Here is a 14,672-nt window from a genome sequence, read left to right on the forward strand (position 1 = left end):
CAACGAAGCCCCAGCACAGCCAACAATAAATAAAATTATTTTTTAAAAAAGAATTACAACCTTCCACAGCTTCAAAAAATAAAAAGGAAAGAAGAAAATTCACAGTAGAACGTAAATGGAAAGGACAACATGAAGATAAAATGTTCAGTAGCTGAGGGGAAGAAAACACCAAGCTCTGTTAAAAGTCAAAGTTTAATATTGAAGATCAATCTAATATTCTATGCAGAATTTACTTTCTCCCTAGTTTGGAGAAAAACGGATGTTTAATGATCCTCCTAGTGTAAGTATCATGCTGACATTCAGAAAAATTACTACCCGTTCAGTGTAAAGAAAGATGACAAAACCTGGACCTAACTACAAAGCGCTGAGGCCAACCATCTTGCGGCATCTAAGAAGGTAACAAAAACATTCAACTACGGCTAATTAATGCAGGATCTTCTAAGTCCATTATTCATTGCTTCAACATTGTAATTTCATTTTTTATACAGGATTCTGAAACGACGCAAGTTGCAAGTGTGGTTCTGGACTTGGCTGCTCTCCCCTGGAATGCAGCCTCCTCTCCCAAATCGCTCCTGGATGAAGGCTTCCTGTTTACTCGCCCCTCCTCGAATACGCCACCATCTCACCCCGTCCTGCAGGCCTGTCACTTTGTTTTAAAAGAAAAGTAGCCCAAGTTCTTTCCTGAATAATGTTTGTTTTTATTTAACTTTTGTAAGAAGAATTTTAACTCAAAATTTCCTTTACAAAAATATTTACCTCTTAGTGTCACTCAATTACAGGTTTGCCTGAATTATTATTGATCTAAGACTACTACCTCAGGTCTCAAGACTTTAATCCTTCTGGACAATTATTTGGTCACTTCTTAGATTCCAAAAAAATTTCAAAAGAACAGGGAAGAAGTTCAAAAGGGAGAGGATATATGTATATGTATAGCTGGTTCACTCTGCTATACAGTAGAAAATAACACAACACTGTTTTAAAGCAACTATACTCCAACAAAATTTAAAAAAAAAAGAAAACAGAAACAGAAACAAAGTGAAACATACTCCTTTCTTCTAAGATTCCAAATGATCAAGTTAGTTGATGTCTAACTCTTTTCTTGACAGCTGTATGCAGCAGTAATACTGTTATATAAACCAAACCAACCAGACACTCAATTTAAGTTACAAGTCAGTCTTTGCCTATTCCAAAGGCACAATCTTACTGAATATAGGGATTTCTCCTTTGAGTAATACTAATGTATCTTGGTTTTCAATTCAAGCTATCTGTTAATCAGAGAAGATTCTAATAAGAGAGTTAGGCCAGAGACCCTCAGCTACCAGTATCTAGCACACCTAAGGGAAATGGAAAAAGCGTGGGCATCCACCAATTTGAGTTCCACAGGGGATAAAGGAGGAAATAGGAAGTATGTGTTAATAGTGCTGGAAAAGCTAAAGCTGTTATTTTCAAGCAGAGAGATCATCAAATGATGCATCTGTCAGATATGTATAGATTTTATAACTATACTCTTTTCATCATAGAATCCTATTATTTAAATTCCTATAGGAAAAATAACTATCACTGTTACTATCAATAAAGCTCTTTGGTCCCTAAACCATTCTCTATTGAAATAATTGCCTTGATAATTTGAATTTTTAAAAATATAACTTGATTCTGATAATGAAGGTTTCCTAGGAAAACAGTTGCCATGTGATCATCCAGCAGAACCAAGACCTCAAATGGGTCTGTGTACTCTATACTCATACCCACCTGCAGAACCAGATGTTGCTTCAGGAGATGACATATTCTGAGTTGCCTTTTCATTCCTCTGGTTTGGTGTAGAAATTATAAGTCTGTCTTGTCCCCTGACACTTATTTCTGTTTTGTTACCAATTCCCTTCAAAATAAGGCAAATTAAAAAAAAACAAACAGGTGATTACCAGACAAATGGCATTGTTGGCTTATAAAGATGGCTTAAGACCATTCATAATGTGCTTGGATTTTTTATTGCAGTTACTTTATTATCCTTGCCATTATCAGAACAATTTTATTAAGTCATCAGGTTGTATTCTAAAATGTATGATGAGATTATTCAGGGGAAAAAAAACTATTTGTTAAGCCCAAATGATGAATGTCACTAAAAAAAAAACCTGTACTACCTATTCTTCTGTCAAAACCAAAACATTTTCTAGTCTGAATAGTCTCTTCCTTTACCCACATCACAGTAAGAGAACTGTAGTCATTTTTATATGGTAAAGTACCCTACTACATGGATAAAAATGCCAACGTGTCTTTGAAAGACAAGACTCTCCTTAGATCACAGAAGTTATGACCAAATAAACAATTTGCAGCAGACAGAAGTCCCATTTCAGTTCTGTCTCATTTTAGGTATTTTTTAATGCAGTGAAATAAAAGAGTGATTAAATAAATATGATATATGTATTTTTAAAGCCTTCATTTTTAAAAGGTCAGTTTTACCTCAAATTTCATTTAAATATCACTCTTTGGAGGGGGGTGACCAAGTTTAATTTGTGCATCCCAAAGCTGATAAAAACCAGCTCCAAGAATGAAGCCAATTCATATTCAAAAAGCACGCAAAGGATTTATTTGCTAGTCAAAGCTGTTAACAGAACCAAATGGGGACTGTAACTTGTTTTTCCAAGGAGCTTCGCCTTAGTGAAACTAGTTGATTCTATAGGCAGAAACAGGTTAACAGAGGACATTTACACCTTTGGAAAATGTATCACTGATGAGGCGTCCTTATATTTAGTTATTTTCATGAGCACGTGACACTGTTAAGAAATAACCACAGAATTCTTCAAAACTTGTACACATCCATGCGTGTGAGCTCAGTTGCTAAGTCGTGTTCAACTCTTTTGCAACCCCATGGACTGTAGCCCACCACGCTCCTCTGTCCATGGGATTTTCCAGGCAAGAATACTGGAGTGGGGTGCCATTTTCTTCTCCAGGGGGTCTTCTCGACCCAGGGATCAAACATGCATCTCCTGCATTGGCAGGCGGTTCATTACTGAGCCACAAGGGAATCCCACACAACCATGAGGAGCCACTAAATTGAATACACAAGCCCACAGTTATGGGGCGGGCTGGGAGGGTAGTGAGGAGGTATATTAAAAATGACAAATGTTATAAAAGGTTTAAAGCCTTAAAGTGCCCTGACTGGAGGCCCAGGGCTGGCTGAGGAAGGCATTCTCTCTGAAGAGGCTGAATTCATGCCCCTACCCAAGCTATCACCATGGTTCATTGTGACAGGACACACACAGCTCTGGTATTTTCCTAAAATGCATGAGCATCCCAAGCCAACGTGAGCCAAACAAAATTGCTGGTGCCACCAAATGGATCAGCAGGTACAATGATTACAATGGTTAATTCAGATAAATGACAGAGATGATTTAATCAGAAGCATACTTTGCAACTAAAAAAAAAATCTAACCACACAAACTAGAAACGGGCAAAGTGCCCAGTTTTTTCCCATGATTTTAGGGAGCTGAGCTCAATTTTGGCTGCACAGCTCAAGATTAATCTAGTACAGATGGGGATATTACAAAAGAGGGGGGGAAAAGAAGGAAAACAAAGCCTTTTTGCCTATGTCCTTTTTGCCCCCATCTTAAACATAGTAAACTGACTGTACATTTCAAGTGTGGTGAATACAAAGGGTATTTAGATGATGACCTTGTGTTATCTGGGTTGTTTTTTTTTTTTAATGCCAACACTGACTACTTACTAGACACCTGGGTTCCCCCAGAAAACCCATGAGAAAAGGAGATACCTTCGTCGAATAAACAAACTGATCGATAAATTTCCCATCTCCTGTAGCATTCTGCAGAGCAAACACTTGTTCAATTTTCACCACGGGAGACATGTTACACTTTTGCAAGTCCAGGCTCCCTTTGTGCATGGTGATGGACGCTGGTAGGGATTTCCTCGCTGCCGCCGTTTTCCAGGCCACTTTCACGGGAGGGGGCTCGTCCTCGTCCAGGCCCGTGTGCCGCCTCTGGCTGTGTCTCCGCATTTCAGTACCTGAGGGCGAGGAGGCTGCCTCGCCTGTGTTGGTCTGTTCTGGCTGCACATTGAGCACGGACCTTGGTCTTCGGGGCTTTTTCACTTCGGCTTTGGAGGCAACATTCTTTTTCGCTTGGGATAAAGTCTCCTCAGGCTGTTTATCAATATAGATGAAAGTGTACTGTTCTATCCTCTCCTCCCGGGTCATAGTCAGCGCTTTCTCTGCATGGGCAATGCCGATGTCCCACTGGGCACGTTCTCTTTGAGGCCGCGGTTTCCGAATCTGGAAAGAAAGATGCAGGCATTAAAGAAGAAGCTTTATTCTAACTGGGCTTCCCTGGTGGCGGAGTTGGTAAAGAATCTGCCTGTAATGCAGGGGACCCAGGTTTGATTCCTAGTCGGGAAGGTCCCCTGGAAGCGGGCATGACAACCCACTCCAGTATTCTCACCTGGAGAATCCCATGGACCTAGGATCCTAGTGGGCTACAGTCCATGGAGTCGCAAAGAGTCAGACACGACCGAGCGACTAACACTTTACTTCAACAGGGACACTGAAACCCATGTGTATTTCCCATGTGGTCTTATAGTCTTTCCAGGTGTGCATACACACCTTCAGGGTCTTCAGGCAAATAAAGGAAATGTTCTGAGCCTGTAATTCTGATGGATCCGCGCTACTACCGAGGACACGCAGGTCCACTCTCTCTGATGGTAAACCCTTCCCTGTCGCCCACTCTGCTGGATGAGTCCCTCCAAGGAGTTGTCCTCTTCATATCACAGTCATAAAAAGCTAGCAATGATGATGGCGGAGAGAAGGAAGGTGACAGAAATGATTGCTTTCAGTGGCCTAGGAAACACAAACATTAAAAATGTCACCCTCAAGCTCAGGGGTGCTGCACAGACCACAGCAGAGCTAAGGGAGGGGCAGAAAACCAGTGTTTGGAGCTATGTGGCTGGCTTGTGCCAGGATGCAAACAGGGTGCAGAGAAAGGAGAGCCCCGAGGAACACGTGACAGTCGACAAGACCCAAGAAGACAAGAACATATGAGGGGAAAAATAAACCTGAATCACAGTTTCCACATTCCTGATCAGACGACTGGATTGGCAAGACAGATAAGAAAATTTTGAATAAAGGTATGTGAATGACCAAAGCAAGTAGGAATTAGCCAGGGAGCTTAGACTGAGGGAGCCAGAAATTAGCTAATGGAACCATCAGACAGTATAGTATGTGTCAAACACTGACATTTAAATTTGTAACATGTTACAGAATGTTTGATAAAAGTCATCAAAATCCTCTGAAATAATATTTAGCTTACTGTGAAAACAGAACACATTTCTGAATCACCAGAGGCCCACACTAAATTAGTTGAGTTAAAAAATCTCGACCAGACACATTATCAAGAATACAGGTCCAAATTCTAATATGTCCACCACCACATCATCTTTGGTTCCATTACTAATGTGACCTTGGCTGAACCAACTACTCAAGCTTTCTGTGCCTCAATCTCTTCATCTGTAGAAACAGGAATAACAGTATCTACACCTCATTGACATTATAATGAAGATTAAATGGATTAACACATACATAAAATGCCTAAGAAAGTGCCTGTCTCAGTGTAAGTAGTACTAAATATTTTTAAAATATTTTACTTTCATAGAACAATTTTGCTAAACAAGCATAAAGGGGAATTAGGGCAGGAGGCCGAAATTAAATGAAAAGAATAGAAATCTCTGACAATATCCATATTTCACTAGCATCTATTAGACTTTATGCATTTGAATTCAAATCAAAATAGAAGCCAAAATTGTATTAAGCAGAAAAAGTTTTCGAGAGGACTGTGATGATGTTTATATGATATGTAAAATTTGACACAGTGAAAATAAATTATTAAAATTGAACTTAGAGGACTAAACTAAATCATTCTAATTGCCTGAATTCAAGTACGAAAAGCTCTACTAAATTATTAAGTCCCTTAAAATCCGCATTCAGTTGATCATGTTTCTATGTCATCAGTCACCTTCTGCTTTTCAGAGTGATTGCTGGCTTGTCTGGTCGCTTCAGCCAGTAGTTCCTCATACTGTTTGTGGCCTTTATACTCTCGGACCCGCTTCTCATGAACCCACGCCCTCTCTGGCTGGTTGCTAAAAAACTGGACGTGATACTCCCGGGCACCTGCAAGCAAAAATTCTTGTTAGCCATTTCACGGCATAAGCAGCCACATATATTTTGCCAAAAATGTGAACCTAAGCTGGGTTTGCCGGTTTACTCTTATTAAAACTTGCAATTTTTGGATCATCCAAAGATGCACTCCAACATCTACCAATGACACAACTAATAGCTACTATAAAAATCACCTCAAACAATTAAAATTAGTACAGTGAGTTTTAAAAAGAAAAAAATATTACAAATATTCTGCTCATTATCAGATTTGTTACCTTGGTTACACGATGTATTTTCACAGGCCTCAAACCTTTTTACAAACAAATCTGGGTATAAATAAATAATTTTTCCTTCAAAAAAGGCCTATTTTCTTGGACTTTTAAAAGCTAAGAGCTGATCAAACTGCTTTTCTCTTGACATAAAAGTGTGGCTGAAACTCCAATACTTAACTACCTGATACGAAGAACTGACTCCTTGGAAAAGACCCTGATGCTGCGAAAGACTGAAGGCAGGAGGAAAAAGGGATGACAGAGGATGAGATGGTTGGATGGCATCACTGACTCAATGGCCATGAGTTTAAGCAAGCTCTGAGAGTTGGTGATGGACAGGGAGGCCTGGCGTGCTGTAGTCCATGGGGTTGCAAAGAGTCAGACACGACTGAGAGACTGAACTGAACTGAAAAGTGTGGCGCACAGACCCAGGAGAACAGGAGTGGTTGCAGAGATCCCCAGGCTCCCATGAGGTCAAAACCTTCGTCATTATAATGAAGAAGATGTCTTTTTTGAGATGTTGACATGTGCAATCAATACGGCAAGAGCAATGCTGGGTCAGACTGCTGGTATCTCACCACAAATAAAGGCAGCGAGTGACTCCAAATTACACTGGTGGTGTATCTTTCATAGTCACACGCTGGCAGTTTAAAAAAAAAAAAAAAAGGCCAGTTTTACTTAATGCCCTTGATGAAGCAGTAAAAATGATTAATTTTACTACATCTCAACCCTTTGAGTTTGAGATAGTGAAGGACAGGGAAGCCTGGTGTGCTGCAGTCCATGGAGTCACAAACAGCTGGACACGACTGAGCAACTGAACAACAACAACATCTCAACCCTTGAACATATGTCTTTCTCATATTCTGTGTGATGACACAGGAAGGGTATAAATCACTTCTGTGTGCTTCAGATATGATGGCTGTCAAGAGGGGAAAAATTTCTCTGATCGAACCATGTGGTGACCCGGCCACCTCTTCACAGAACACCATTTTTACTTGAAAGAATGACTGCAAGGAAAACTAGGTTATTGGAACTTGAGAGTTTGGCAGATATTTTCTCAAAAATGAACAAACACGTTTTTCACTTCAAGAACAACAACTGATAGTGTTTGTTGCCAATAATACAATTTGATCTTTCAAGAAAAATTAGAATATTGGAAAACTAGTATCCGTCCCTAGGAATTTTCCAACTTCTCAGTAACCAAAGAATTTTCTGATGAAGTAAGTGGTGACTTAAAGAATGTGATTTTTTAAAACTATCTATAAAGCAATGTGTCAACATTTGGAAGATAGGCACAAAATATGTTTTAAATGGCTAATATATGAAGTTACTAAGTCATAAAAGGCAAAGATCTACTCAAAGTATAAGATAGAACCAATGGATTTTAATGTCATGAAGTACAAAAAGTTTATCAACAGGATTTCAGATTCCATATTGCAACTGACTCACTTCTTGCTGAGTATGGGTGTAATAGCAAAGAAATAGGCCCACAATTATCTGAAAAGGCTATTAAAACACTTCCTTTTCCGACTACACATCTGTGTGAAGCCAGATTGTCTTCCTTTTCTTCAAAGCAACAAACCATAATAGGCTGAATATAGAAGCAGATACAGGAATCTAGTGTTTTCAGTTAAGCAATTGGCAAAAATGTAAAAATACCATTCTCAATTTTTTTGCTTGGGAAAATATTTTTCATAAAACATGAAAAATTTCTGCATATAACAGAAAGTAGATTTTTTTCTAATTGGTAAATATTTTAAATTTTCTCAGCTCTAACTTTTAAATTAACATAAACAGTAATAGAATAAACCTATATAAAGCTAAAGTGTTAAGAGTCCTCACATTTCAAGAGTAAAAGGGGTTCTGGGACCAAAACATCAGAGAACCATAGCTCTCCAGTGGTGCTACTCTGAGACTGTGGTTCCCAGGATAAGTGTGCTACAAAGCAGAGATGCTAAGAGTGAGCCTCTAGAAACTATGATAATTTGACACTGCATGATATCTAGGCTCATAATCAGGGATCCTGTGTGTGCATGTGTGCTAAGTGGCTTCAGGCATGTCTGACTCTCTGTGACCCTATGGACCGTAGCCCGCCAGGCTCCACTGTCCATGGGATTCTCTAGGCAAGAATAGTGGAGTGGGTTGCCATGCCCTCCTCCAGGAGATCTTCCCGACCCAGGAATCAAATCCACATCTCTACGTCTCCTGCACTGGCAGGCAGGGTTCTTTAGGACTAGTGCTGCCTGGGAAGTCCCCAAGGACCCTGTACTGTATGTTATTTTTTTTGAACGGGGAGGCCTTTCATTTCTCTAATAGTTAATTTTATCATATTGGATAAACCTAGAGTTTGTCATATAGAATGAAGTTCCATATCTGGAGGATGATCCTGGGCACCTCTGGCTTCTAACCAAACATATTGTTATAATCAGAAAAAGCATTTCAGTTTTAACTTTTAAACTTAAAATGAGAAAGACCTAAACAATAAAATACAACTTGAAATAGGTATGGGATCCAAACATCTTTCAATGTGCTTTTCAAAGAATTATCTTTTATGTGTGAAAACCGTTAACTATGTTTTCCAGTGCTAAGAATCTGACTAATAGCAATACTGACTAAAAACAATATGGAAACCAAAGATTACTGTACAAAATTCAAAGTAAATTTTACAAAGCAGTTTAGATAATAGGCAACACAAAATGCTTCTCAGGTATCATGTGTAGAGTGTAATCAACAAAATCAAGTTTTATATTGTTTCTGGTTTTCAGAAAAACTGTCAAAAAACCACTTCATTTAAAACTGTACTGCACAGGCATGCAATGAAATATTATCTTGCAATAAAAAGAGACAACATAGATGAACTTCTAACCATGGTGCTAAGTGAAAAAAACCAGACCTAAAAGGCATCATATTGTATGACTTGATTTATATGAAATGTCCAGAAAAGGCAAATCTACAAAGATGAAAAGTAGCTAGTGGCTGCTTAGGGCTCAGGGGTGCAAGCGGGAGATGAAGAGTGACTGCTGATAGATACGGGACTTCTTTTTTGGGCTGATGAAAAAAGTTTTCAGATTAGATTGTGGTGAAAGTGAAAGTCACTTAGTCACTTCCAATTCTTTTCGACCCCAAAGAATAGTCCATGGAATTCTCCAGGCCAGAATATTGGAGTGGGTTGCCATGACTTCCTCCAGATCATCTTCCCTTCCCAGAGATCGAATCCAGGTCTCCCGCATTGCAGGCAGATGCTTTACCATCTGAGCCACCAGGGAAGCCCAAGAATACTGGAGTAGGTAGCCTATCCCTTTCTCCAGTGGATCTTCCCGACTCAGGAGTTGAACTGGGGTCTCCTGCATTGCAGGCGGATTCTTTACCAGCTGAGCCACAAGGGAAGCCCATCAGATCGTGGTGATGGCTGCATAACTGTAAATGTGCTAAACATCACCAGATTGCACGCTCTAAAAGGGTGAATTTTATGGCATGTAAAACATATCTCAGGAAGGCTATTACTTCAAAAACTACTGCAGAAAAGAGAAAATTGAAGATATTATCAGAAGGTATATTTTTCAAGCCTAAATTCTCAGATTTTGGTTTCCTCAACAGTACAAACAAAACTCAGTTTTTCCAGCACTAAAGTACTGAGGACCAGACCAGATTAATTCATAACATGAATGCAAATACTTCCTTTGAAATAAAAGATGAGGCATAAATTGTACCTTCCTTTGTATGCCAGAAAAAAAAAAATTCTTTATATAATCCCAAAAGGCTGGTTTTCTAAAGGGAGAGAAACTGAGGAACCACAGCTCTCACGTAATGCAGGATTTCAGAATGCTCTGGAGGCCCAGACACGCACTGTTTTATCTAAGAAGGCTTGTCCCTCTTGGGAAATCCTTGTCCCTGTCTTCTCTCATTCAAGATTCACAGATTATTAAAAGTGCAAGGCACTTCAGAGATTAATAGTCCAACACCCTTACTACATAAATGAAAGAACTAGGACTGCCTTCCTCAGCCTCTGTAACTCATGAGCAGGGGGTTCAGTTATTTTCTCCCCTTATTATATACTAGTGGTTAAGAGTGAAGGTGATGGACGAAGATTTCTTTGAGACTCTATTTACAGATCTGAAGCAAGATGATATTAGGCTCTGCTTCACAGTGTTGATGCCACAAGGGCTGCTTAAGAACACATACAAAGGAGTTGTTTTTGTGTTGTTTTTTTTGGCCATGCCACACAGCATGTGGGCTCTTAGTTCCCTAACCAGGGATCAAACCTGCACTCCTTGCACTGGAAGTATAGAGTCTCAACCACTGGACAGCCAGGGAAGTCCTACAAAAGAACTGTTCAACAGTGATCCTTGCACAAAAGCGGACATCCAACAACGTACTTTTTAAAAAATTTTTATAATTTTGTACTGGGGTACAGCCAATTAACACTGTTGTGATAGTTTCAGGTGCACAGCAAAGGGACTCAGCTACACATGCCTCCATTCTCCCCCAAACTCTCCTCCCATCCAGGCTGCCACATAACACTGAGCAGAGCTCCCTGTGCTAGACAGTAGGTAATGTTGCTTTTTTTTAAACTTCTGTCCCACTGAAGCTTCCAGTCTCCCCAACCATTACTCAGCGCACTATAATGACGAGATGATTGTCTTCTGCATCTGGCTGGATCCCTTGCTGGGTAGCACAAGAGTTGCAAATATGGCAGATCTCATCACAAATCTGACTTGTCGGACCTTTTTTCTCCTCATAACAGTGAACAGGCACCAATATAGAAGTTTAAAATGAGAGAAAAAGAAATAGGTGCAAAGTTGTCACAGGCAATAAGGGACTTGACAAGTGATTCCACAAAGCAAATATCCAGAAATAAATTCCAAACTCCAACCTTCCTTTGGCTATTAATAAGCAAGTCCATTCCTAGGAATCTACCCTACAGATTTTGGTCAAACATCTTCTTAACATTTATTGACATTCCTAAGGCAGGATTCTATGCCATTCAAAGTATACTTATTTATCACATTGAATATTTAGGTATGTTTCAGTAAATTTACAGATTCAAAAATGGAGTAAAAAGAAAGTTTTTAATTAAAAATAAACAAAACCTCAAAAACCCACAAAAACAAAATGGGAGTTAAGGAGGAAAAAAGCATTTTGCAAAATTTATCAGGATGAAAAGCACCTCATTGAGTAAAAAATTAGTACCCACAGGCGTCAAAGATGAAACAAAAATGTTCAAAGAAAGCTTGGCCCAAAGGCCCTTAAGCTCACATAAGGCGTTTCACCACTTACAGGTCTGCTTTCTTTTGGAATTCATATGAGAGGACAGTCAGATGAAGGTTTGTTTGTTTTTAAAATAGAAATGTGAAAGAAATTATAAAACAAACATAGGATGCTTCAAGGGAAAACAAGGACTATGTCAGCTGTAGAGCCTCTCTGCCAGCTAAGATAACCATTGTTATTACACTGTTCATCAAAAACTGACACTGATGTAGGTTCCATCCCCGGGTCGGGAAGAGCCCTGGAGGAGGAAATGGCAACCCACTCCAGTATCCTTGCCTAGAGACTTCCACAGACAGAGGAGCCTGGCAGGCTGCAGTCCATGGGGTCACACAGAGTTGGACACAACTAAGCACGAATGTGCACACACACACACACGTGTTTTTGTAGTGTCAGATTATATTATCATGTATGTACTTTAATATTCATAATAACACTTAAGAGTCACTTTTTTGCCCCAATACCCATTTTTACTTAACACCCATTCATGCCTCTTCTTACCTCTTGTGTTAATTTTGGTGTGCACCTCAAGCTGGGGGTCACTGGACACCATGCAAGGCCACCAAGGATAGGTTCCCACCTTAGACCAAACAAGATCGCCGACCTGGAACTTCACACCAGCGGACGCCTCTGCTGTAGGAACAGAAGGTAATGTCGGCTGAACCTGCAGGAAAAGGTCATAAAGAACTTTGTCAGTAGAAAAGAAACTTTTAAAAAGAAAAATGTACAAAATACATCAAACATGCTAACCATGGAAAATTTATCTTCACTCATACTTTTGTCTGATGCCTGCTATCCATATCTAGCAAAAGGGAAGAAGAGAGGAGGAAAATAATTAATAAGCCCCACCCCAAATATTAAAAATAGGATGGATGGTTTCTATCACCCAATTATTGATAAGTGATCTCAAAATTCACAAGTATGAAAAAATGGTCATAGATTTTAAAAGGAAAGTAATTCCCTAAAAAAAAAAAAAATCAACCTCTTAAGCCAGCTCCAAGATTTATTTCAGTATAATTCCTGAAGTAGCAATAGGTGCTGTGTGTGTTCTAATTCAATCACTCTGCACCCACCTTTGCACACCATGTCTGGTTACACAGAGTTCACTAAGCCACTCACCGGGGGCTCCTCCTTCGGCGCTGGCTCTTCTCTTGGTTTTTCCGATTCAGGGTCAACTCTCTCATTTGGTCTCTAGGTGAAAAGAATAAAATGGCAGCAAACCAAAGAACAGTGACACACATACAAAGAAAGAAAGCGCAACAGCAAAGGAAATCAGGGACATACATTAACTGAATACCGTGAGGAGTACAATGTCCACAGCATATGACACTGTGTCTTAACATCCCATGTCCACTCTACACCACAGCCAACGCTCCTACTTCTTATGCTATCTCTTTAAAAACTTAATTTCTTAATCTGTTGATTCTCATTTTTTTTAACCTATCAGAGGACAGAAAAATGGGCACTCTGAGATTGCTAGTAAGAAGTAACTTGGAATTCTTCTAGAGAACAATTTGGTAATATGTATGAAAAGCCTTAAATTTTCAGACTCTGGCCCAGCAAATCCATTCTAAAAATGCATACTGAAAAAGCACTGATACATACATATATACATACATACATACATACAAAGATAATCACATCGGTGATATTTTACAAGAGCAAATATCAGAATTAGTCTGGATGTCCAAAAGTACAGAGTTAACTAATAAACTGTAATACAACTAGTTAGTAGAATTTTAATACGAATTTTTAAGTGACACAGAAAAATAACAATATAATGTTATTTGTAAACAACAAACTGCAAAGCAATTTGTATAGTGTGATTCCAATCCTGGAAAAATAATTTTTATGTGTACAGGAAAAAAAAGAGTAGCAGGATACCACCAGAAGATGGACTATGTGATTTTTTGGATGTGTTTTTCTATATTTGTCAAATTGCCTATGGTAAACATCACATTACTTTTCTAGTCATAAAACCCACAAATACGTTATTTAAAAGTTGATTTCTACACATCTTTGAGGAGGCAATTTGGGAGCAAAACTCAAAACAAACTCTTTAGTTTAGCAATTGTATTTTAGGAACCTGTCCTATAGAAATAAACAAAGTGAAAAAATCTAAGCACAGGGATGGTGACTGCAACACGATCTCAAGTCAGTAACCCACACCTATCAACATCTTCACACTTGTTATTTAAAAACAGCCTGTAAGGACTTCTCTGGTGGTCCGGTGGTAAGAATCTGCCTGCCAAGTGCAGGGGGCACAGGCTTGATCCCTGGTCCAGGAAAACTCCACGTGATGCAGAACAGCTAAGCCTGGGAGCCTAGAGGCCGTGCCCTGCAACAAGAGAAGCCCTCACATCGCAACTGGGGAAAGCCTGTGAGCAACCAAGACCCAGTGCAGCCAAAGAAATAAAATTAAAAAATTCTTTAAAAAAATAGCCTGGACATGCCTTGAAAAATATTTGATACATTGTACAATAAACTGATTAGAGTAGTTATATTTGAGGAAGGAGATTAGGAAAATGATGAGGAAAGACAGATATCTGTATATTTCATTTTCTGTAAAAAGCAATTGCTTTTGTAATTTAAAATGTTCAAAAACTTTTCTTACTTGTCAAAGAACAGAATTTAATTTAGATGACTTAAAAGAAAGAGAGGTCTAAGAGACCATTAACTTGGGTCTAATTTCACTTAAAAACTATGGCTAATTCCAAAAAAAACAAAAAACAAAAAACTATGGCTAATTCTAGAAGCTACTTAAAATTCTCCATTCAATTAATTCAAGACATTTAAGACACTGCTATAAAAACAAAGTTTTATTAAGTAAAATAAACTATGAAAACTGTTAGGAAATGATAAGCGAGACTCATATGCCAATCCCCACGTGTGGGTCGTTCCCTGGACAGTGCCCACAGAGTTCCTGGGCTGTTCTAGAAGCTGGTGTGTAGTGGTAAAACATACAGATGTGACGCCTGACC

At 39.1% G+C, this 14,672-nt stretch overlaps 1 protein-coding gene across 7 annotated transcripts in view; it reads right to left on the reverse strand.

Moving 5' to 3' along the window:
- Positions 1 to 14,672, reverse strand: part of NSD3 (nuclear receptor binding SET domain protein 3) — a 99,377-nt gene that overhangs the window by 43,495 nt on the left and 41,210 nt on the right. For all 7 annotated transcript variants that reach the window (XM_069573021.1, XM_069573020.1, XM_069573019.1 and 4 more), the window contains exons 3-7: positions 12,811 to 12,882; positions 12,193 to 12,355; positions 6,015 to 6,169; positions 3,767 to 4,282; positions 1,750 to 1,876 (exon numbers count right to left, since the gene is read on the reverse strand). In XM_069573021.1, the coding sequence (XP_069429122.1) occupies positions 1,750 to 1,876; positions 3,767 to 4,282; positions 6,015 to 6,169; positions 12,193 to 12,355; positions 12,811 to 12,882 (1,033 nt within the window). The remainder of the gene's footprint in view (positions 1 to 1,749; positions 1,877 to 3,766; positions 4,283 to 6,014; positions 6,170 to 12,192; positions 12,356 to 12,810; positions 12,883 to 14,672) is intronic.

Source organism: Ovis canadensis, chromosome 26, assembly GCF_042477335.2.
Source record: "Ovis canadensis isolate MfBH-ARS-UI-01 breed Bighorn chromosome 26, ARS-UI_OviCan_v2, whole genome shotgun sequence".
Lineage (NCBI taxonomy): Eukaryota > Metazoa > Chordata > Mammalia > Artiodactyla > Bovidae > Ovis > Ovis canadensis.